This window comes from Muscardinus avellanarius (genome assembly GCF_963383645.1).
Source record: "Muscardinus avellanarius genome assembly, chromosome: 1".
Classification (NCBI taxonomy): Eukaryota; Metazoa; Chordata; class Mammalia; order Rodentia; family Gliridae; genus Muscardinus; species Muscardinus avellanarius.
Window position 1 is genome coordinate 156,935,496 of NC_137786.1, and position 26,398 is coordinate 156,961,893.

The following is a 26,398-nucleotide window of genomic DNA, read 5'->3' on the forward strand; positions in this document are numbered from 1 at the left end:
TAGTCATGCTGCTTACGACAGATATACCCTGTGTAATGAAATTTGGGCCCCATAATATCTGCTATTAATGAATTCCAACATGGTCGAGTAGGAAACCTGGAAGGTGAATTGTTGACATCTGATTGATGAAGTACAGGTTATCTAGATAAAATTTATGACCTAGTATGAGCAGTCAGTAATCCCAACACAAATTACTGTTCTGTAATGAATTCTGTAAAGTCTGCATGTCCTTCAACAACTGAAGATTTTTCCTGCTTTTTTCTCCAGGTCTCAGTTTGACAAAATCCTTCTTACTTGTGGTCCTTGTGACTCCAGAAGAAGGTCTGCTGCTGTTTCCTTCTTCATCAAGAGTCTTTTTGTTAGCTCTTAATTCTTTCTTTGGCTTCTCTGTTTTCTGTTTCTCCAGCTATACCAAATAACCAAGGCAGGGAAAACGATTTGATGAAAGCATTTTCTTCTGATTTTCAGTACCTTTCAACTAACTCTCATACTAAAACTCAAGAAAAGTCTATTGTAGGTTTACTATGATTATTATTATTATTATTATTATTATTATTAATTATTATTATTATTTATTATTGTGTGGTGCTAGAGTGGAACCCAGAGGCTTTCTACCTTTGGGCTACACTCTCAGGCATATTTTGTATTTTATTTGGAAAGAGGGTCTCACTAAGTTGCTGAAAGCCTCACTAAGTAGCTGAGGCTGGCTTCGAACCTGTGCGATCCTCCTGCCTCAGCCTCACAAACACTGGGATTACAAGCGTGCGCCACCACGCCTGGCTAGGAACGTTATTTTTAAAGGCTTCAAAAATCTACTGCATTAGTCATTAAATACTCTATACTTAAAATACATAACAGCATACAAAACAAGTGAACAAGACCACTAAGACAACAAGTGAACAAAACACACCAATTTTGGTGCTGTATCATAAATTAAGACAGTACTGCCAAAGTGCAGAATTGGTGGGGAAGACAGGAGGCTAGCAATAATGGAGGAATAAAAAAATGAGACAAACAGGAAAGATGGGAAGGGTTTAAACAGAAGGAAGAAAGGAGAAAGATATTTTAGAAACTAGTCTGAGTAGGCCAAGAGGTAAGTTCAGGGTAGATGAACCCATATTATGAGAAGCATATTAAATTTTATTCTTACATTATTTTTAGAATAATTTAATTTAGAGGAGCTTTATTTTGATTTTAATGAAACTGTTGCTGGAATGCTGGTATTCCATTAGAGAACACAGCCAAATGTACAAGAAACAAATTTGAACATTACACCAACAGGAATCATTTGCTTCTATTTTTTTTCTTTTTAAATTTTAAAAAATTATTTAGTGCATTGTAGTTGTGCATCTTAATGAATTACAAGATGGTAGAGGCATACGTGCTTCCATTTTTAAAAAATATGTCTTTTGGCCGGGCGTGGTGGCACACACTTGTAATCCCCGTGCTTGGGAGGCAGAGACAGAAGGATCATGCAGGTTCAAAGCCAGCCTTGCTGGCTTAGAGACCCATTTCCAAATAAAATATAAAAATGGGTCTGGGAGTGTAGCCCAGAGGTAGAAGGGCTCCATCCCCAGTACCACCAAAAAAATAAAAAATAAAAATAAAAAAGTCTTTTGGCAAAAGTACATTTTTATTCTTTATTTTGAGAGACTGGGGATAGAACCCAGGGGCATTTGACCTCTGAGATACACCCCCTGCCCTATTCTTTTTATTCTTTATTTTGAAACAGGGTCTCACTAAGTTGCAGAGGGCCTCACTAAATAGCTGAGGGTGTCTGCGAACCGTGATCTTCCAGTCTCAAGCCTCCTGAATGCTGGGATTACAAGCGTGCGCCACCACGCCCAGCTCAAAAGTACATTTTTAAAAGGCCACATTTAGGAGTTGAAAAGACCCAAGTTTGCATCCCAGCTCTGCCATTTTTCAGTGAGTTATTATGTCCGAGGGCAAGTTATTTAATTTCACTGATGATATATATGTACTTCCCAGAAAAATTGGCCTCAGTTTCCTCATCTATTAACTAGGTACAACATACCTACTTTATATGTCTTTCTAGAGAAATAAAATGACATATTCAAAGCACTTGGCATTTTATGTCATATAGCTACCAATAAATAAGTGGTAGTCATTGAATCCAGTGGCAAGTAACCCTGATATATCTACTTCCAAAATATATCTTGAATCTGTCCAGCACTGCCTAATTCCAATTACTATCATAGTGCAGTGAAAACCACCTCTGCTAAACCTAAGAACCTAGCTGGACTCAGTCTCTCTGCCTTGACCCCATCTCTATAATCCCAGCAGTCACACAAATTGTGTTTCTGCATGAAAACCCTTGAGTATGACTTCACCACTACACTAAGTAGATATGAAATAAATAGCTGTTTTATTTAATACAATGAGTAACAAACATAATGACCTTTTCATATATGTACATCTGACTTATTCCTTTGAAAATTGAGAATTTATAGATGCATTTAAAAAGATTTAATTTGAATAAACTATTTAAATTCATATCAGAAGCTTATAAAAATAAAATGTTAAATATATACAGCATTTGAAAGATGTATCTTAGATGAAATCTACTCTGGACAGCATTTTTTTTTTTTTTTGCTAACCCACTTAATGCCAATTCTTAATAAAACCATTACTTGTCTTCTGAAATTAATAGTTCTGAATGCTTTTTATAACACACTCGCTGTCATCAGCAATATCTGAAGAAAAGTATTTGTATTTTTAATCATTAGAAACTCCCATGAAGGAAATTGAGTTACCTGGGCTTGATATTTGCGAACTTTAGTTATTTGGTTGGCTTTTGCTTCCATCCTTCCCACTAATGCCTCCAGTTCACACTCTAAGTTGTCTTTCAATTCAACGGTTGGCGACTCCTGGATAAGTTTTGCAAGCTGTTGGTGATCACTATATACAAAGCAAAATTAGAGTTTTGTTAAATTTTCATATCGCTCATGGTTAAGTCCCTATGCCTCATCAGGAGGTCATCACTCTGTGTTAAGAAAAAAAAATTTCAATTTTTAATAAAAACACAGAGCAACAAAGTTTGAAGTTAAAAGTGTTTAAAAGTTCAAAAAAGGAACCCTAGGCAAATTCAAGAGTTCTTAATATCAGAGTTAACTATATCCCCCTAAAGAGCATTAAATATGTAGAAAGTCTGAAGGATCTTGTTCTTCAAACATTCCATCCTAACTCATCAGCTTAGCTAAAATTATAATGCTCTTGAATTAGAAAATGACAAATATAAACCTTGGTCTCCAAAACATTTAATAGTATTAGAGAAAGAGATTTTACCCATCATTTTTAAGTTTAAAGTTCTAATAAGTTGGCTGACACAAGAAATACGTTCAATAGAATTTGTTGGACAAACAAAACTAGGACCAATAAAGTCACCAAGAGGCTAACAGACAATGAAATTTTAAAAGTAAATGTAATTTTAGCTGGGTGTGGTGGCGCACGCTTGTAATCCCCGTGCTTGGGAGGCGGAGACAGGAGGATCGTGCAGGTTCGAAGCCAACCTCCCTGGCTTAGGAGACTCTGTTTAAAAAAAAAGGTCTGGGAGTGTAGCTCAGAGGTGGAAGGGTTTCCAGGAGCCCCAGTACCCCCCCCCCCAAAAAAAGTAAATGTAATTTCTTAAAAACAAAACTAAAACTCACAAGCTCATTTGTCCAAATTCATCCTGTAAAGTCTGTAAGACTTCTGATAACTCTTCATTAATGCTGTTGGAGGAGGGAGTTGTTACTGACTTCTTACTTTTGCTGCTCCGTGAAGGTACTTGTTTTGCCAGAGGAACACTGTTGACTACTCGATCATTGCACAAAGCTTTGCTGTGTTGCTTCATTAGATGCAAGACATGCTGAACATTGGCAACAACAGCATGGCTAGGACTTGTGGACTAAAGAGAGAAAAATAATTGAAGAACTGAAGGTACATGCATAACTCACTTCCTAACCTGGGTAAAAATAAACCTCCCCAAAGCATAGGACATAAATCTACTCTACAGTAAATTACCAAAGTCCCATGGATTCAGACTCCAAAATAACATTCCAATTTATCTCCTAATTTTCACCTACTGTTACTTACTTGGTTTATGGACCTACCTCCTTAGCTATAGGAAAAGCATCTTAATTGGTCATCTTGTACTCATCTCTTGTGCCTCTAACACCATGGTAATATCAGGTATCCTCCTAAAACATTATTCTAATTATGTTGTTTATTTGAAATCCTTTGATAATAAACCTACTGACTAAAAAACCCAGTAAGCTACAATTTATTCACTCCCTGGCTTCATGTCCCACCATCTCTTAATTTCTATTATAGAAAGAAATCATATTTGCAAATGACACTTATTGGCGCTATAAGTATTATTAGACAGATCATTAAAATGTGGATTCTTAGGCAACACTCCAAACTCAATCAGTATGTGGCCTGGGAATTTGTATTTTTAAGTCCTCCAGTTTATTCAGATTAACCAGATCTGGAAGACACTGTGCCAAGCAAAGCAGATGCTCTTTTCTTAGTTTCTACTGTTAGTCATGAAATCGAATGCAGTAATAGATATAAAAAGAATTATACAACACATCCAAATAGGATTTATTTTAAGAGTACAAGGCCAGTCTAACATTTAATAATCAATCAATACAATCACTATTTTGTTTGTAATAATCAATATATTACCGATTGCTTATATATATATATATACACATATATATATACACACACACTTTCAATGTGCAATAGTTTTCCTAATTCTTTTGTTTCTATTATTTTTCTGATTATATTTTATGTAATCTTATGTCTATTGAGTCTAGTTAGTAATTGGTATTGATGTTTTATGTCTTTATTTTTCTAGTAATTCACTTACAGTCTACACAGGCTTGATCTATTATAATGTAATTAAAAATAAAATAAAAATTGGTTCTTCACAATAGATTCCCCAAGGTTTTACTGAGGTTTTAAATAAACAAGCATTTAGGTAAAATTAGAATTTAAAAACATTTACTACCTAAGCCACTAAAATTAACAATTTAGTTGGGTTGTAAGAAAGCTAAACAAACCAATAATACAAACAGTTCGTGGAAAGGTAGTATAAAAAGTGTTAAGTACTTAGAAATCACTCAAGCACTGCAAATATTTGAGAAAACTATCACCTCTACATTTAAGAATGAAGGAGACATAAGATTCAAGTTATATAGTGTTTCTTGGAGAATCAACTCCAGATATGATCTGGATGAGAGGACTAATAGGATGTACTATTTATTCTAAATTACTCAACAGGCAATAGGGTTGATACCAAATAGCCAATACTGCAAAAATATACTATTTCTTTTATATGGCCCTTTATCGGCAATGACACCTTGTTCAAACCAGTCTCTGCTTTTGTCACTTCCATTCATATAGACTGCTCTAAGAGGTCCTCCCTGCTACCCCAAATCCCATAAAACCTATCTCCTTTACATTCTCATTCTTAGATCTATAGGATCCACACTTGTATCCAGAGTTTGACCAACTCACCTTTCCGGCCACAAATGGCATATCACCCAAGCATAATCGATAATGTGGTTGTGCACAGAAATAGTTCCTAGGACCTTTCTGAATGAGGGAAAAAATATTTTATTCACATATGATAATAAAATCTGTCTATACACAACAAGGCGTCAGCTTACCACAAGGCTGCTACTTGCCATACCTATATTAGTATTATGGTCTCAAACAAGTTATTTCCTCATAATACCTACCAACATGTATCCTAGCCTAGTTATCCTTTTTTTGCTAGGGTAAGCAGCAGATAGTCTAAATACAGAAACAGTATACAGATACTTAAAACATTTTAAGGTCAAAAGGCAATTAATGCAATATCTAATACTATTACAACTATTTCTACGATTTCTATAATGCATCCATAGATACTATCCAACTAATGGTAAAAATTTAGGATATTACTTATCTTCTTTGTGCAAGTCAGGAAACTAAGAATAAGTGATTCTCTCTTCCAAAGATGTAGTACCATATGGTTTATGAAAAAAACGACTAAGTACTCATCTCTTTGATTGGTTCTGTTTTCATACCTTTTCTGGGGGTTTTGCCTTCTTTTTTTTAATTTTTCTTGTACTGGGAATATATGATGTTGCCTTATCTTCAAAGATAAGTTTATTTGTTTCTAGACCAGTCTCCAACTAGGGAAAACATAAGAGCTTAAGGTTAATGATGCAGACAGAGAAGCTATGATTCAAATTTGTAAAAACATATGTTCTTAATTTTCCACAATAAGCTATATCTAAAACTTTATACAGTGGGCTATTCTAAGTGTAAATAATCTTAAGATATCCAAATATATTTACCTATTTCCAAAGAATGATAAAAATATGAAAAGCTTATTTACTCTTACTTCAACCTACCTCAGCTGCCTTAGCTTGCATACGTTTCCTTTCCTGTTCTTCTTCATGGAGTTTTGCTTCCAACTCTTGCATTTTTTTCTAGTAATAAAAATATCAAAAGGTATGAGTTAAGTTAAAAGTGTCTCTTTGCAACTCAGTGAGACCCTATATCAAAATAAAAAATAGGGATGAGGGTGTAGCTCTAGCAGAGCATGGCGGTGCACACTTGTAATCCCGGCATTCAGGAGGCAGAGATGGGAGGATTGTGGTTTGCAGACAGCCTCAGCTACTACTTGATGAGGCCCTGTTTCAAATCTATGGCCAAAGAAGATAGCTCTATATGAAGATAAACGGGGTACATGAAGGCTTACCCTGGAACTTTTCTTAGTAGTATTAAGTGAAAAACAATTAAAATGAGTTCAGAGAGCAACATAAATTACTGACGAAAACCTTAAGTGCACTAAAAAAAACTAAACCTTTCCATATTTCTCCAAAAAACTCCCTCATGTCCACCAATGTTGAACAGTCTTCTCCAAATCTTTTCTTTAAAATTCCTATACATTTTTTTGCTATAAAGGTCACCTTTACTGGTAAAAGTATTCAATGATTTAAAATGAATTAAAACAGAATGACAACCCAGTATTATGCATTAATAAGTAAAAGATACATTCACTGACTTCTGCAAGAGCCTGCATTGTAGTAAGTTTGTTATACTCCTGTTCAAGAAGATCCAGTTTTTCAAGCTGGCTCTGAACATGTGTTTGATCATGCTGTCGTTCTCTCTCTAGAGAAACCTGAAAAATATTGTTAAAATATAGCATGACAATAAAAAAATGAAAAATAACTAACATTGAGCATATATCTTTAAGTACATGGTATGCTACTAAACAGCTTTTCAGAGACCACTTTGTTATGGAGAGGAATTCTAGAAATATACATTAAGATGCAACCACAGGGGCATCAGTAAGTAACTGATTTAATGGAATACTGTTCTTACTATACACTACTTTACATAACATATGGTTTTATATAGTCAAATCATCTTTATGCCCTGTGCTAACAGGAATTTACTGCACATATAGAATATGTAAACAGAAATATGTCCAATTAGTTTGGCTTTGCACCTTTTATGCTGTCTCTGAATTCAACTTAACACATACTTTTTAAAGTTTTCTCCTTCCAATATAGAGTCAAAAATCTGGCAAGACTGCTTTCTGTATACACTTAAGGACATACTGTCACAGGGCAAGCCATTAAACAATGATAAGAGGTGGGAATTTACTAAGATGAGATCTATTAGATAAAAGCCAAAACAGTAAGTATCTGAACTTATACACACTCTATCTTCATACAGGAGCATGTAATAACGAATAATCATATTAAAAGAATTTCAAATAATGACAAAATAACAAAGAAATAATTTTATCATGAATTACTGTGAACTAATTCTCTTTTATTCACTTTTCTGGGTTTACTGCTCTTAATGAATACATTAACTACATATTAGTACAAACCACATTTCATTTCCGTTATTGAAGCCAATTTAAGCTGTCTCTTAGGTACGTTAGTCAAGACATTTTTAGTGGTCTTAGTAAACTGATACTCCTTTTTAACCCCATCCATCACAGAAAAGTGAGACCAACCACAGCAATAATAATATATTGTTATAAAGCAAATTTGAAAGGAAAAAAAATCTCCGGAGCCAATTGAGATGAAATAAAAAAACAAATGAAGAGATACTGAAGACAAATATGACATGAGGCCGTACTGGGAATTTGGTACATAAAATATACAGGAATACCATATAAAATCTCAGACAATATGTAATATATAATGATGCATGAATACCATGTCAATACACTAACAAATCTAAACTGGAAGCAGTGAAACCATTAAGCCTCAGCAAAGGCAAATCAACAATTGCCTCAAATAGTTGCCCAAACAACTGAGTCAGTGTGGAACTTCCAAGGTAACTCTAAAGGACATGAGCTCACCATTAAGAAAGAAAATGCAAAATTCCATAAAGAAAATATAAAGAAGAACCAGGATATGAAACAAGATTAATTTTAAAAACATCAAATACTCTTTTTTTTGTGGTATTCTACCTCTGAGCTACAACCCCAGACCTATTTTTTGTTCTTTATTTTGAAACAGGGTCTCACTAAGTTGTGGAGGGCCTAAGTAGCTACGGCTAGCCATGAGTCTGCGATCCTCCTCTCTCAGCCTCCCAAGTTCTGGGATTACAAGCATGGACCACCACACCCGGTTAAGAACATTAAATACTTTTTAAATGACAGTGCTTGAAGAGATAAAAGGAAGAAATATAAACTATAGTAATAGCACAAAAAATAAAAATTAGAAGAAAACCTAGTTAGAAACAAAAAATACTGCAACTGGAAAAAGCTCAATAGCATAATGAAGAGATTTACACATGAGATTAATTATGAAGATATCCTTTTAAATACTGCTATGATTGCTCAAATACTTAAGTCGAATTTTTCCAACTGAGACCAGAAAATTGACTAAGGCGAGAGAGCACATATTTCTTTTTATAGCACAGAGCATATAACATGTTAAGCATAAAATAATAAAATTTTGCATAGTATAACTAAGATGTCCAAAAATTATAATATTCATAATGAATTCAAGTCATAGAAAAAACGTGCTTTAGAACATATCTTGGATAATGATATTAATACTCTCACAAATGTGCAAGTTATTTAAGTGTAAAAAGTGTCTAGTTTAACAGAACAGAAAAATATTTTGTTAAAATAACAATTGTAAGCCAGGTATGGTGGCACACGCTTGTAATCTCAGCATTTAGGAAGCTGATACAGGAAGATCACCGTTCTTAGAAAGCCTCAGCTACTTAGTGAGGTCCTTTGCAACTCTGAAATTTTGAGACCCTGTTTCAAAATAAAGAATAAAAAGTAGGGCTGGGGGTATAACTTGGAGGCAGAATGTTCCTGGGTTCCATCCACAGCAGGCAAACAAACAAACAAACAAACAAACAAACAAACATAGAATCCAGTGTGGTAGCACAAACTTGTAATCCTAGTACTTGGGACACTAAGGAGGAAGGTTTGTTCCAAATCTCGGCAATTTAATGAGTTATTCTGTAACTTAGTGAGACCCTGTTTCAAAATAATAAATAGGGCTGGGTATGCAGCTCAGAGGTAGAATGCTTCTGGGTTAAATCCTCAGTACAAAAAACAAAAACAAAAACAAACAAAAGAAAACCCCCCAAAAATAAAAATAAAAAACAAAACCCAAACCACAATATAAATAAATAAACCTGGAACTTAAATTTAGCCATACAGATGGATATGAGGGTTCAATGCCCTGTATCACCCCAAATAAAAAAACTCTAACAACAAATCTTCAAATTTATATTTTACTTAAGTCTTTAAACATTTAAGAGGTTCAGAGGCAAATGATTAATTATACTTTTATAAAACAGTCTAAAAGACCTTGAGACTTTTGGCATAACTTTAAAATATCCAACAACTAACAGAGTATTTTTCCAGTTTAAGTAAAACTCTGCCAAATACAACAGTAACAGTCAATCTGACCTTCAAATGCCACATTAATCAAGTCCCCCAAATTTTAGCCCTGGGCTATTTTGATGGCATCATTTATCCTCAATGAGGAAAAAAGGTCTTTATTTCAATTAACTTTCTCAAAAACTAGTTTTGAGTATTGATTTGTGAGGTACCATACCTGTTTCTCTAAGACAGATGTTCTCTCCATTTCTGCATGCTTTATCATATTTCGCATATACTCCAATTGTTTTTCTAAAAGATTACATTTATTTTCTGCAGCTAACAACTGGGATGTCAGTTCTAAAATGAATACATGAGAAGAAACAGAAATCAGCTCACCCAATAGGACAGTTTTAACAAGCTGTTAGCAAGAAAAATATCTACTGGGAATACAATATGAACAGTATATTCTAGTAGTCCTAGAGGCCTTTTTGGATTACCTATAATGTATGGCATCAGCAGTTACTCCATAAAATGCACCTGAGTATAATCATAATTTTATATTACTAAAGATAACATGGCAAAATGCTGTGAAGTTTTAAAATAATTATATAATAATTTTGATAAGTTTTAAAATAATTAATAATTTTGATAAAAATTTATTTCATAATTAAACCAACCTTGATTATGTTTTGATTCCTCATTCTTTGAATTCTCCCTTTCTTGTATCTGCTCATCCAATACTTTCTTATATTCAATGGTCTCTTGAGACAAGGTTTTTACACTTTCTTCTGCCTGAATCCTTTCTAGTTCCAAACGACGAATTTTATCTTGAAGATTCTTCAGAGCAGAAAAAATGGCTGTCAAACATAAAGTGCATACTATGAGATAACAATAAATATTGAGAAAGTTCAACTAAAAAAGTAAAACAAAATACTAATGAGTGGCTCCAAAAGAGGATCATTCTTTGGGAACAAAATATTAGTCATTATCTCACAATTTACAGACATCTTTTAGTCTAAAACTCTAGTTAAGAGCCAGAAATTGTGGTGCATATGCTTATAATCCTAGTACTTGGGAAATTGAGACAGAAGGAGTTCAGCTCAAGGACAGCCATAGTGAGACTCTAGTCAACTTAGTAAGATCCTGTTTCAAGATAACAATAATAGGGCTAGAAGTAGAGCTTGGAGGTAGGATGACCCTGGAATCAATCCCTAGTATATTAAAGTCCATTATTAATTATCTTTATATATTTTGTTTTATTTATAGGATCTCATGTAGAGTTCAAATACTTAAACAATAGGCAAGCACAAAAAGGACTTTCTTTAATCTGCATTTTTACATTATTTAGAAAAAACTAACCACTCTGTAAACTCTCCCTCAAGAGTTTCTGATCCTAGACATGACACACATTCATTGTAAAAGAAAAAAAATAGCAGTCATAGGGAAATATAATAATCCCACTACCTACAGAAAACACGATCATTTTTGGTTCTTCCAAGCTGTTTCTACATGTGTAAAATAGAGACAAAAATACACCTATAATTTGCTTTTCATTTTGCTATTATTTAGAGGCAAGCATTTGGTCATACAATCAAATGATTTTAAATTAAAAGACAAAAAAATTAAGTTCATAGATCATATTTAAAAGGCTCCCGAAACAGAATACTATCTAAAGATTAATGTCTTTTGAATGGAGTTTAATCTCTTTTTTTAAAAAATTTTTTATTGGTGCACTGTATTCATACATCATAGTGGGATACAAAAAAACTTTTGTAGACATACATGCACACATCGCCCAGTCAGCCCCCACCCGATCCCCACCCCATTCCTCCTCCCCATGCTTGGCTTAGTGGTTGACATCTAGTATTATAGCAATTTATCCAAAATTAAAAATGATAATCTCACATAACAGTTTCATTTGTCTGATACCAAGCTTTTGATAAATTAAAGGTAACATTTCAATATTTCTTTTTGCTTTCTTTCTTACCAGAGAATATTTTTTTTCTTTCTTTTTTTTAGGTGAAACTATCATATATTTATATATTTTTCAGAAAAAAAATCTATCCTAATATGGAATATGGACTCTAGATACACAAAATGATCTCGAAAAAGAACAAAGCTAGAAGATATATATTTTCTGATTTCAAACCATATAAAGCTACAATAATTGAAACAGTGTAGTACTGTTATAAAGGCAGATATATAAACCATTGGAGTTAAATAAAAGCCTAGAGATAAATTCTTCCATATATTGTCAAGTTATTTTTGACAAGGTTTCCACGAACATTGGGTGGAGGAAATAATAATCTTTTAACTAAATATTGTTGAAAAATAATAATTACATGAAAAAGAATAAAATGGGACCCTTACCTAATCCCATATACAAATATTAACTCAAAATAGATAAAAGACCTAAATATAAATTTTAAGACTATAAATTTTTAGAAGAAAATCTGGATCATAAAACCTCACAACACTGAAATTGGCAGTGATTTCTTGGATATGATTTCAATGGCACAGGCAAGAGAAGGGTATACAAACTCCCTAAAAAATAAAAAAAAATATTGTATATCCAAAGACAATGTAAACAGAGATAAAAGTTACTGATAGAATGGGATAAAATATTTCCAAATGCTATATCTGAAGGTATATTAATATTCCAACTAGAAATCCTAAAAATTAACAAAAATAAAAGCAAACAATACAGTTTAGAGATAGGTAAAACACTAACATAAATAATGAATCTCCACAGATAACCAGTCTTAGTTGTCTGTTGGATGGAAAAGCTTGTTTCTCTGGTTCTGGTGTGTGTTACCTATTTCTTCTTTGTAGTTACTCTCTGAGTATTTTCTCTAGTGCTGGTTTTGAAGACATAAATTCCTTCAGTTTCTGTTTGTCATGGAAGCTTCTTATTTCCCCATCTAATTTTATAGAAAGTTTTGCTGGGTAGGAAATTTTTGGCTGGAAGTTGTTTTCTTTCAGAGTTTGGAATATGTTACTCCAAGCCCTTCTGGCTCTCATGACTTGGTTTGGGAAGTCTGATGTGATTCTAATTGGTTTGCCTCTGAATGTCACTTGGCCCTTTGTTTTTGTTGCCTTTAAGATTCTCTGCTTGGCTTCCAGAGTGGTCATTTTGACAATTATGTGGCGTGGGGATCCTCTTCTCCAATCCTGTCTAAAGGGAGTTCTATAAGTTTCCTGGACCTGTGTATTGACCTCTTGCTTTATGTTTGGAAAATTTTCTGCTATTACTTCCTTGAAGAGATTGTTGATCCCTTTGGTTTCACCTTCTTTTCCCTCCTCTATTCCAATTATTTTTAGGTTAGCTCTCTTAAAATGGGCCCATATTTCTTCAATGTCAGATTCCTGCTGTCGGATATTTTTTTCTAGATTAGAAACTATGTGTTCATTTTTGGATTGATCATCTTCTAAGAGCGAGATTCTATTCTCCATGTGGTCTAATCGGTTGTTTGTACTTTGAATTGAGGCCTTTACTTCATTAATTGCATCCTTTATCTCTTTTTGGCTCTCTCTAAATTCTTTTCGAAATACCTCTATTATTTCTACAGTTATTTTCCTGATATGATCTTCTAGAAATCTCTGAATTTCTGTTTTATCGGGTTCTGATGTTGTGGGGTTGTGGGCATTCATTGCTCTCTTGTTATTCCTCTTTCCCATGATTTCGGAAGTTTATGCCTTCTCTGGGTTTTTCCCTTGGGTCACTAAGACTTCACTTAAGGTGCTCTGGATCTCGAGTCTGTGGTATCTCTGACCCCACTACTCCTTTACTGGGTTGTATCACAGAGTCTCAGACCCAGGGAGTCAATAGAGGCTGCTTTAGACCATGGGGGGTGCCAGGTTGCACGTTCTCCCTATAGTGTGATATCTCTGCCACCGCCACTCCCCCACTGGGTCACGTCCCTGGGAGTGCAGTACTGAGATTTCTCCTCTGAGGCCCGCAATTTGACTCACTGTTGTTGAGTACGCAGATGGAGCTGTAGTGGACTCGGTGAATTCGCTGCTGCTGACGCCGGTGGCAATATGGCGCCGCTGTCATGCCCTCGGCCGCGAGGCTGGCGTATTTCTTCTCTGGTTTTGAGCTCCGCTCTGAGTCCCTGCAGCGTGTGCTGAGCCCAGCCACTGGGAGCTTTAGATGCTCCCTGCGCCTAAAAATCTGCCAAATCCCCCCCGGCTGTTCTGCAGCGGCTCACCTTGGCTCACTGTCTGCAGCTCCTCTCTGGAGCCTGGTGGGCTGCTGAGTGCGTTGGTCTGGTGCCGTCTGGTGAACTCACCGCTGCCGCCGGCAGTAAGGTGCTGCTGCCGCGTCCTCGGCCGTGCAGCCGGCGTATCTCCTCTGTGACTCAGAGCTCCGTTCTGAGTCCCCCTCCTCTCTGAGGCCTGGTGCTGCAAGAAAAGATGGCGCCTGCCGCTCCGCGCCGCAGCTCTGGCCACAGCACTGCAGTCTGGTTTCTTTCTGGTGTCCCGTTTTTCCAGCCCTCTTTTTCTCTGTCCCTTGTAGTTACTTTTTTTGTTTCTCTGGTGATGGTGTTTTCTGGCTATGAAAGACGCTGATTTTGTGGTAATATAGATTGGTATTAAGCCCCGCTTTTCTCGGTCGCCATCTTCCTGGAAGTCCTCAATCTCTTTTTAATCACTGAGGAATATTCTAAGTACAGCATAAATACTGCAACTATTGACTAACTATTGCTTCTTTTTCTGGTAATTTTCTTCTTACCCTAATATGGCAATAAATCTGTTTTACTCCTTTTTTTTCCTTTTCATAAATCCTAATTGATCCACAGTAGATACCCAGTAAAAGCCCAGACATTGGCTTATTTTGGGGGCATTTTTACCCCAAAAGCTGAAGTCAGATATTGACATGAAACTCTAATGTTCAACATTAATTTTTTTCTCAGCTCATTTAAAAAGAATAAACCTATAAGAAAGATCAAATGGCTAATTATATACTTAAAAATATACAAGCACCCAAATCCTCAAACACAGTGCTATATCAAAAATTCAATTTTATATAGGAGACTTAATAGAAGAAATACAGTGAACTTTAACTTCATTTTCTTATTTTGTAGTTTCCTAATTGATTAATTAGGATCTAGTTGATTAATTTACATTTCATATCTTTAAGAGTGAGTTATATTAAGCATGTTTTCAGTTATATTTAGTTCTTTTATTACACTTGTCTTCTTTCTAAGATATTCTAGGTGTCCAAGTTATAGATTTTGTTTTCTTTCTTTTCCTCAGAAAGGTTTCAGAATAAGACCTTGCTTTTTCTTCCCTTCTATAGCTCTGTCTTCAAGGGGTCAAGAACTGCTGTGCCATTATATTTAATTTACTCAGAAAGAACCTTGAGTGAATTATACCTTAGGTGGAAAGGAACAATAGGCAATTCAGAGATATTTTCTCAGATATTTTAAAAATTCATATAGTGGGAAGAGCAACAGTAGAAAATATATTTCTAGAACAAGAAGCAAACTCCTACACATTTATTGAAAGAGAAAAAAGTGACATACTAAAACACAGTTGTGTTCTTCTTATGAACACTCTAAATTTTATCCTCCATATCACCCACAATATTTTTGAATATGTTCAAATTTAAATATATTTTGGTTAGTTATGTATGTGAATGCATATGCTTTGAGAAAACTAGACACAATGGGAGATACTCATTTTTCTTAAGCTATTCTTCATCATCCCTAAGTATATTTGAGCACCTTTGGGGGGGAGGGGAGATAAGTTCTTAATTATAATTATATATTCCAATTCTATGTACCAAGTGTGGGATATAGCTGGCATTCAGATGTTTGAATAAGCCAGGCATGGTGGCACATGCCTGTGATCCTAGTACGTCAGAGGCTGAGACAGGAGGATTATAGGTTTGAGGGCAGCTTTAGTAACAACCAAGATCACTTCAAAATAAAAAAAATAAGAATAAAAAGGGATGGGGTATAGCTTGGAGGTAGAATGCCCTGGGGTTCAATCCCCTGTAGCAAAACAAATAAATGAACAACATATGAATCAACAGATACTGAGAAATCATACTCAGGCCTGTAATTCAAGCTTCTCAAGAGGTTTAGGTGAAGAGCACCATTTGAGCCCAGAAGCTGGAGACCAGGCTGAACAACACAGCAAGACCCCATTTCAAAAGCAATCAAGCCCCAAAACAAAACACAGAGTTATATGTCTTTACGATTATCTAATTTAAAATATTAGCAGCAACTCTGTTCTCTTTAACTGTATCAGCAAAATTAAAGCTCATAGTAATTTATCTTTTACCTAGCATAATCAGTAACTCCCTAACTTTACTATAATTCTAAATTACCTAGAGAGCTTTAGAAAAAAAAGAAAAAGAAAAGCTCAATCCCCAAGACATACCCCATAAAAAAAAAAAAAACCCAAGATATCTAAAAGAATAGATAGATTGAACAAAAGCCAAAGATCCAAGAAGATTCCCATATAAAAAATTTGGAAATAGCTCTATTCTAGAAATATAATAAAAAACTAAAAGATTTTCTATCTAATTTTTTAGGTATAGTCTGTCATTCATTCAGAAGACTACAGTACATGGTGGGGAACAGCAAACCTAGTCTCAACTAATAAAGTCAGGTCTATTGCATGTTAATACTATCATTAACATACTAATACAGGCTTATTGCATATGAAGACAGAAAAAAATGGCAAACATGTTTCATTTCCCCAATCTTATTGTGTCAGTAGGTTTTTTTTTTTTTTAATCTATTTCTACTTTTTAGCTCACTATTTAATGGTAATTTTATTTTTCAGAGCTTTTCTCTCTTTAGTTTCTGGGAAGCCCTTACACTCTCATGTTTCTTCCACTTTTTTTTTTTTTTTGGTGGTACTGGGGTTCCTGGAAACCCTTCTACCTCTGGGCTACATTCCCAGACCTATTTTTATATTTTTATTTGGAAACAGGGTCTCTTAAGCCAGCAAGACTGGCTTCGAACCTGCGCGATCCTCCTGTCTCTGCCTCCTAACTAAGCATGGGGATTACAAGCGTGCGCCACCACGCCCAGCCTTTCTTCCACTTTTTAAAAAATAATTTTTTACAACAAAAGTATGAAATTATATATTAGAGTCTCACATCATAATGTAGCTCATAGTGATATGGCATGCACACAGCAACTGGTAGACATCTCCACTCATCTCGTTGATGATTGAGTTCATTAGTGCAGTGTTTTTTTCTATTACACTTTGGGGTTTTAAAATTTTTATTTGCTTACTATTCATCTCCATCTAACTCAGAAGCATCTCAAATTTGAATCAGAATTATAGTAGACATTCCATGAAATACTCCACATCTCTCCTGTGTCATAATCACACCATTAATCAACTATAGTAGGAACCCTAAAGTCAAAGATTTCTCCATCTTCCTCACTAACCACATCATCAAAATATGTATAAATCTTTCCTTAATCAGCCCCTGGCTTTCTGTCCCACTGACACTGCTTCAGTTTAGACTTTTTTTTTTGGTGGTTCTACCCAGGGGCACTCTACCTCTGAGTTACATCCACGGCCCTATTTTATTTTTATTTGGAAACAGAGTCTAAGTTGCTGAGCCTGGCTGAGAACCTGCAATCCTCCTGTTTCAGCCCCCCAAGTACTGAGATTACAAGTGTGCAGCACCATGCTGGCTGCCTAGTTTTTTCTTGCAAGCACTTATAGACCATATGTGACTTTACAAGGCACTTTATAAGTGAAGGAAGTGAGATGAAGAAAGTCTTCAAAAACATATGCTAGAATCTATATTTCTCCACATTAGCAAACATTAAGCCACTGTCCTTGATAAAGCAGTCGAAAAAATTAAGGGCACACATGGGATATACATATATAATTTGCCAAACATAACAGTCTGGAATAAAAGAACTTGTATGAATGTTTCAATGGTGATACTAACTAAAACCATTTCCATCATAAAGCACCATTTTTATCTGAAAGAACTTTTGATACATTAAGGCTATTCAGAGTAGAGATCTGGTAGTCACTTTATTAGAAATGAATGAAGTGAGCCTGCTAACTCAAAGATCTGACAATAATTGTCACTGGTGATAAAAATTTGAGTTAAAATTAGAATTGTGAGCCAGGCATGGTGGCGCGCCCTTGTAATCCTGCTTGGGAGGCAGAGACAGGAGGATCACACAGGTTTGAAGCCAGCAGCACTGGCTTAAGAGACCCTGTTTCCAAATAAAAAAGTATAAAAATAGGTCTGGGAGTGTAACCCAGAAGTAGAAGGGTTTCCAGGAACCCCAGTACCACCAAAAAGAAAAAGAAAAAAAATTAGAATTGTGATAATGCTGTGAGCTTTAACGCTTCCCAGCATAAAGATGATGATTCTCTGAGACACATAATATTATAAATATAGTTAAATAGGTCAACATTTGGAAGATTCTTATATGCCAATATATCAATATAGAAACCATGCATGGGTAATAGCCATTCCAAGTTCAAAACACATGAATGGATTTCAATGGCATAATTCAGAGAGAAGATTTAGCTTTAGATCTAGCCTTTGGCTTGACCTCTGAGAACTTGTCTACTGGAATGTTTTCTGTGTTATTAATAAAGCTGTTTTGTATGCTTAGGACACACAAATCTTATTGAATCCTTCTGCACCTGTCTGCCAGATTTGTGCAAACAATATGATTTATAATGAGCTCCTATTTCCCTAGAAATTTTGATAACTGTGGCTGGTCCCACAAGTACAAAATGCTTTAACACTAGCCTCCAATAAAAGCCTGAGTTTCAATCACAAGTATCACAAGTAGGTTTTCCTTAGCAGAACACTTCACATTATGTTGTGCAGTTCATTGGTGGAAGTATATTCTGTGAGAGCTCAGGAAAAAGAACCTTGGAAGCACAAATCTAGATTTTTCCAGATTCAACCTGATATCTTTTATACCCCCATCACATTAGTATTTCTCTGTATTCATTTTAATGAACTATAACCATAATTACAAATAGTTCTGAATCAAGTGAATTTGTGTAGTTAATCACCAATCATTTAGATGGACATGAAGCCCCCAAAACTAAATATAAAAATTTTACTGTTTTCATATCCCATACTAAAAATAAGTTTTAAGAAACTACCATTTGTAAATTTGGTACAGTATTAAAGAATATCCACAAATTGTTATAATAGACTAGTAAAATACTTCTCCATTTCCAACTACACATCTCTATGATGCAGTGTTCACATACATTAATAAGGACACCAATACAACTGGAATGTCAAAGTAGATATGAGAATTCAGTTCTTTTATTAGCTAGAAATAAAACTGCAAATTGTAAAATAAAGCACTACCACTCTCCATTCTAAAAATTTGGAAAACAGAATCAAATTAGAACACATGGGCAATAAATTGTTATTAATACCTAATGTGATAGGTAGAATGTATCTCCTTTTACCGATTACAATAATGCTGAACTTTCCAAAAGTTTTGCCACAGGGGTGGGAATGTAGCTGTTGTAGACCACTTGCCTATAATATAGGAGGTCCCGCGTACAATTCCTAGCATGGCAAAGAAATAAAATAAAGTAAAATATATGCCAAGATCGTTTTCTCTGTCAGACTCAGTAAAAGCTCCTATAATAGTTTGACACCAATTCTGGCAGGCCATCTCAGTATGCTACTAATATATGTTTTCATTTTTCACATGTATTATAATATGCAAAAGGTTGGAAAATACTGAGTAGAATATTCCAACTGTTTTTAGTTATGTTGTTTCATGTCCAAGCATGCTCCACTTTACTGCCATTCAAAATGTACTAAACACATAACCAATGAGATATACTAAAAATCTTTGGAATGACACTGATTACAAGTTTTCTAAAGGACTTTATTAAGAAGGATGTTAGTACATTTTTTTAAAATGCTGTAAAAATTTCAAATTTCTTACTCATTTTTCAGAAAAAGTTTAAAATGAATAAGAATGCAAATTATAAAAAAATAGCTTACTTATCCCTTTCTGTGTCCTTAGTCAAATTTTACTTCCAAGATTTAATCGCATAAAGTGAAATAACACAGTGATAAAACATACTAAGTCAACTAAACTAAAACACAGGAGGACGATAGGTTCACAGCCAGCTGCAGTTACTTACTGAGACCCTGTTTCAAAATAAAGAAATATATATTTCACATCCATGAAATAAAACAAAAGTTCAGAGTACAGCAAACTATTAAAGGATAAAGGATTAAGAGAAATTGAAGGGGCAGATTTCTTTTCATGGAACAGAGTCTGACTTTCAGTCAAGCATGTTATCAATAAAGCTCAATTTTTTATTTTGACATCAACACTAGCAGCTTTAAGGAACATGAAAAAAGAGGGAATGAAAGGAGATGAAGAGAGAAGAAAAGAAAAAAATATGTAAAACTATAAACAAGCTTCTTTTATGCCTTCAGAGCACAGCTGTGAACTGTCTAAGATCCATTACAGTAGGCATTCAGTATTCACAGGAATTATTTCAAGATCCTCCAAGGCCACCACAGATACCAAAATCAACAGCTGTCCCTTCTATAAATTATATAGAATTTGCATGTAACCAAAACATATACTGCCAAATACTTTAAACCATTGCCAAATTATACTTTGTAATACACAAGTTTAAATGTTATGTAAATAGCTATTACACTGTATTATTAAGGAATGACAAAGAAAAAAGTCCATATGTGATTGTTATAGATGCCAATATTTTTTTCTCAAATATTTTTGACTCAGACTAACTGAATCTGTGGACTCAGAACCCAGATATAGAGGGCCAACTATACTTCTGTAGTGTTTTTTTATTTATCCAATAATATATACTTTCGAAATGGAAGGATATACACCAACACCAACACTCCCTTAATACAAAAATTACAGGCTCCAAGTTAGAAACAAAGGGCCAAGAGATTTCAAAAACACTAAGAGAGAAACATGTTAGAGAAATTAGGGAAAAAGGAGACTTCTTTTAGTAAAGAGTACATAATCTTGACTTTAAAGGAGTATCATTTTAGCAGGAGAGAATTTCAGAAAAAGAATAAACCATGTAAAGGGCTCGTAAACTTGACAAGTGATTGGTGTGGTAGGCAGAATGAAAACCCAAAGACATGCATATCCTAATCTCTGGAACCACTGATGAATACCTTGTTACTAAGGTTACAAACCTTAAAAGTATTAATACTGTTCCTGTTTATCTGAGTGGGCCTATCTAAACAATCCTATAAGCAGAAAAACTTTCTCCAGATGTGGTTAGGAAATATAGCAGCATAAGATGGGATCTGAAGCATATGAGAGACTTGACCCATTGATGCCATAGGGGACCCAAGAGAAGCACAAGGAGAAAGATGGGTACTCTTTAAGAACAGACACTGGTCCTGAGAGATAACAAGGAACTGAATTTGGCCAAGAATTTAAATGAGTACAGAAGCAGATCTTCCCAAAGCCTCCAGTAAAGAGAATAGCACACCTTGATTTCAACCTTGAAAGACTCTGTAAGCAGAGGACCCAGATGAGCCCATTCATATTTCCAACCTATAAAAAACTGTAACAAAGTAAGCTTATTATTATTTAAGGTTGCTAAGTTTGTGATATTTTGTTAAGGTGGCAAGAAAACGAATACAAATAGCAAATTCTAAAAACAAATATATTTCAAAATAGCCAGAACAAAAGACATGTGGGTAAAGAAGAGCAAGAGAGGCTAGGGATAGACTTATTAAGATCTAGGTTATGGGATATCTAAGGCTATTATATTTGAGCTATATAGAGGTGCTAAAACTTTGTTTAATGGATAATGACAAATGGCAGGGATGTTAACTGGGGATGAGAAGAAAATAATGGCCAGAGATATTAGCCAGTAATGTTTTATGATATATTAGGCAACAGAAGAATACAAACTATAGCAAAAAGAACAAAAAGAGAAACAATAAATTTTTTAGCTACTGCAGAAGCAAAACCAGTCTTGATTGGCTTGATTGCTAGGCTGCTGAGATTCTTGCCAAGTTGCTTAAACTTGTGATCCTCCTGTTCTACCCTCTCAAGTTTTGGGATTAAGGGGCACGTCACCATGTTAAGCTCAACAATCAATTTAAAGAACATAAGAAAAGCATTATATTGTGAGGGGACTTACAACACACAGTAAACAGGGAAAAAAAACAACACATTTTACCAATTTCATAACAATATAGAATAGAACGAAGAATTTTAAGGCACTGAGTAAACACAAAATCTATTTTTTGAGGGTTTATTACCTCTGCTGTTGCTTTCTGGATAGGCAAATGTAGGCTTATTTGGGGAGCGTCGTAGATCACTATTAAGGAAAGGCTTATCAGGTGGATATGATATATACTGAGATGAAGAATGGCGAGTCATATTTCCATTAGACCTTGATGGCTCAGCCAAGATGTTCTGAAAAAATAGGGAAATTACTTTTGTTAATTTTTATTAAATTTTTAATTAAAAATTTAAACCATAAATAGTCATGACTGAGAAATGGACTGTCCATATTTCCTTTGATAAGACACAAGGAAAAAAAGCCACTATATACAATAATTCAACCACTATTTTGAAGAATAAAACTTTAAAAGTATTTCATATTTGTCTAAATTTAGTCATATACCAAGCAGTAGACACAATCTAATATAAATGCAGAAATATTTAAATATAGGACTCACAATGAATACTGTATCTTAAAAAAAGCACTATAAAATACACATTTAGAAAAGTAAATCTTTTATAGAATGAGAAACTGCTACAATGACTGAATGACTCTATCCTCAATTAACAAAATACTTTCTGAATAATTAGAATGTCCAAAACTCCAAAAAGTCGCAAAATTGTTCATAACATCTAACAAAACCCCAAAGCTCATCAAGATACTACACTTCCAAGATACTCAGTACTTGGAAGGTTAAGAAAGATGAATTGCAGGTTCAAGAACAGTTTCAGCAACTTAGTGAGGTCCACAGCACCCTAGCAAGAGCTTGTTTCCAAATTAAAAAAATAATAAAATAGGGCTGGGGGTACAGCTCAGAAGTAGAATGATTCTGAGTTTAATCCCTCATAACACACACACACACACACACACACACACACACACACACACAATGTATATACCCAGAAGTATAACATGGGGCTCTGCCATTTACTAGCTCTCTGACCTAACTTCATGCCTTACTTGCTTTTTAAGAATGGAAATACTCCAGCTAATAAAGGCTTTAATTGGCACATTAACAACAAAAAAAGGATGGAAGTACTAATGCTAACACCACAAGGTTATTGAGGATTAAATGACAACATATGAAAAGTCCTTAAACTAGTGTCAGATAGTCAAATTTAAGCACTGTATGCCATTATTTTAAAAAAAAATGTGGTAGTGGGCCGGGCATGGTGGTGCATGCTTGTAATCCCAGAGGATTGCTGTTCATGGACAGCCTAAAGCTACTTAGTGAAGCCCTCCACTACTAAGTGAGACCTTGTTTCAAAATGAAGAATAAAAAAAAAAAAGGGAAGGGAGTGTAGCTCAGAGGTAGAATGCCCCTGGTTCCATTCCCAGACCGGCGTGAACAAAACAAAAAACAAAAAACAAAACAAAGAGTGGTAGTGGGAAACTGGCTGTGGTGATGCATGCCTATAATCCCAGTACATGGGAGGCTGAGACACAAGGATGGCAAGTTCACACCTCAAAAACTCCATGAGGAACGGTTTCAAAATAAAAAAAAAAATAAGGCTGGGGGTGTAACTCAGAGGTAGAACATCCTGGTTCAATACCCATCCCTCTCTACACACATAAGGATAGTAGTAGGGGGAGGAGGAACATAAAGATTGAAAAGAGGATCAGGAAGGTATTCATTTTATTATTCTCAAAAATAACTCTCAATCATATTTAATGTTTTGAAATCTATGACATACTCATAAAAATACTGAAGGGAAATTAATGTGAAGCCACCATGCAGCTTGGTTCAAGGGCCTGGCTAAAAAGCTAGACAGACAAATGAGATTATTGATTTAAATCCAAAGTAATATAATGATGTTGAATATGGTTACTAGGAAAAGATTAATGAACTGACAAGACATTCTTCTGTGACACTAAACTGGCCTACTTCAATTTAGCATTACTTGTTATGCCTAATCTGTTGCCTTCCTTTCCTCTCTACTATTAAGTTGATACATGGCAAACAATGTTACCTGTTATTGTTAGTCTTCTAGGTGTTGTTACAGTGAAAGAAAAAAAAAAATTTACTGCCTTTCATGTTGTTCATATGGAGACTTACTTACATGGTAGTTGTTTCCAAAAGACTGTGTGTTACTTGTGTACCTATTTGCTAAAACTCCTTGTCAGGTAAAAAACATCTCCATTTACCTTAACTAGTTGTATGTTGGGCTTATCAATGTGGAATATATTAATTGTTAATGTTCACAATCTTTAATCTGAACTTTATATGAGTTCATGTGGTAGTCTTATTTACGACCAACTGTTTGCCAACCTAAAGAACTTTTTTTGTTTTGTTAGAAATGGCAGACTTTATAGTGGAGTGTTTGCTAAGCAGGGCCACTTCTTATGCACATTAAATTTAGTCTTTTTTTTTTTTTTTGGTTGAAAACTGTAGCTTCCAAGGTATTCCAAATCAGTCGATTTAGTTAAGAAAAAATTGTGATACTGCTCAGCAAGGTAATCCTGGCAAATAGTGCAACTCAATTCAACATAAAGTATTCCTTGTTTGATCCAAGGGCTAAGTTTTGAGAGCAACTGAATTCCCAAGTTCAATTATTCACATCTCCTATGTAATTCACCCATCTTCTGACAGGTTTCTAATAGTTCCTATTTTACCTTTCACACATCAAATTCCTGAATGAACTCCAACTGCTCCATTCATACTTCATAATCTCCCCAGACCTCTCTGGAATCCCATTACCTCCATTTTGCTGGTACCTTGCAATGTTTCTGGTCTTATTGTCATAAATTCTAACAGTAGCTAAAAGAAAATGAAACTGGGGAATATTGTGACTTTCCCAGAGGACTTTCTATTCCCTAAATTCTCTCACTTAGCACCTAAAAAATTACTAATATTCTTCTGACTTCTTCCCTCACTATTCTTTTTTTCATGTTTTCACCTATGTTTCCAGTTCATCACACCTAACTTTACTTCCTATTACCTCTGCTCATTCCAGATTACTTAATTTCCTGAAAGCACCTATTGTCTTAGCACATAACCTTTAAATTCTTTTAATGCTTTTTCTTGTATTTTTGTGACAAGCAATTAGAATTCCTTCAACCTGCTGCCAGCTCCATCTATCTTTCCTTGTAGGAAACTTTCTATAACCTACCCCAATTCTGCTAATCACTCTCCCCTATTCTAAAAATGGCAACAGTTATCAAACTGCACTAGTAGTAACTATGTGTAATCTTTCTTCAGTTCTATATCCTTCAGAACAGAAGCAGGGTTTGTACCCTATTCAATCGTGTAATTTTAGAGGCTAACAGTTTGCAAGGCACTGAGCATTTCTTTTTGTGTGTGTGGCAGTGGGGATGGAACACAGGGGCATTCAACCTTCGAGCTACACCCCAGCCTTATTTTATTTTTACTTGGAAAAGGGGTCTGGTTACATTGGTGAGAGTCTCAGTACTTGTTGAGGATCCTGCAATCCTTCAGTCTCACTTTCTCAAGTACTGGGAGTACACGTGTGATTTAAAAAATAAATGTGAAAAAGAAATGTGTGCCACCACGCACGACTGGCAATTAGCATTTCTAAGAGGGCTTCAACTTCAGCTCTATCAAATGTACTTTTTGTATTTCTCAGTGCAGCATTTTCCCAAACTCTGAAGTTCAACACTCCAATTTGACAATTACGAGTGACTAAACTTGACTCGTGACGGAGAAAACATTTAATGTCATTGCCTCTGTAGTCTCTCTGAAACATTTCCAGGTTACACTACGAGTAATATGGAAAGCGCGGGCTTTGGCCACAAGATCATGAAACAAGATTGAGATGGGAGGCGGAGGCACTGCAGGCAAAGTAAACAGAATAAACGACTAAAAAGCACTCTCGAGTGGCTGCCAATGAGACTGGCGCTACCACCTGATCTCTCGAGTTTCTGAAGGGCCGTTACACTCTTGTTCCCAAGGAAACTTTTCCGTAAGCCAGGAAGTGCTATAGCCCAGCGCTGGCAATCAATTCTGCAGCCTGGACTGCTAGACCAAAAAGTGAAAGGCGAAAAGGAATGGACACTGCCAGCCTGTTTCCCTGGAAGCCAGAGGATGCAGCCTCGAGAGAGGAAGAGTGGAAACCTGGGGCCATCTAGGTAACCCGCTCCATCCTCCAATATGGGGCTCGAAACCGGACCAAGCACCTCCTGAAACGAGAAACAAAAAGAGACGCCAGGACGGCGACCTGGAGCGCTTTCGAACGCCAACGGTCTCTTACCGAGAACTGAGAATCCGAAGGTGCAGAGACCGACGCCGTCGCCATCTTTCTGCCAGCCCAGAGCGGGCTCTCGCAGCTTGGGTCCAGCCGG

At 35.4% G+C, this 26,398-nt stretch overlaps 1 protein-coding gene across 2 annotated transcripts; it reads right to left on the bottom strand.

The window, feature by feature from the left end:
• Window positions 1-172: 172 nt before the first annotated feature.
• Window positions 173-26,352, bottom strand: CEP57 (centrosomal protein 57; the record flags this gene model as incomplete). 2 transcript variants are annotated; one of them, XM_080706524.1, is made up of 11 exons in its annotated part: window positions 173-406; window positions 2,775-2,919; window positions 3,669-3,907; window positions 5,527-5,604; window positions 6,081-6,188; window positions 6,411-6,488; window positions 7,067-7,183; window positions 10,110-10,231; window positions 10,552-10,731; window positions 22,134-22,290; window positions 26,308-26,352. In XM_080706524.1, the coding sequence occupies 11 exons, from the start codon at window positions 26,350-26,352 to the stop codon at window positions 173-175; spliced, it is 1,503 nt and encodes a 500-aa protein (XP_080562650.1). The 2 variants fall into 2 exon arrangements, with proteins under 2 accessions (XP_080562650.1, XP_080562651.1); XM_080706525.1 differs by lacking the exon at window positions 5,527-5,604.
• Between the last annotated feature and the right edge of the window lie 46 nt (window positions 26,353-26,398).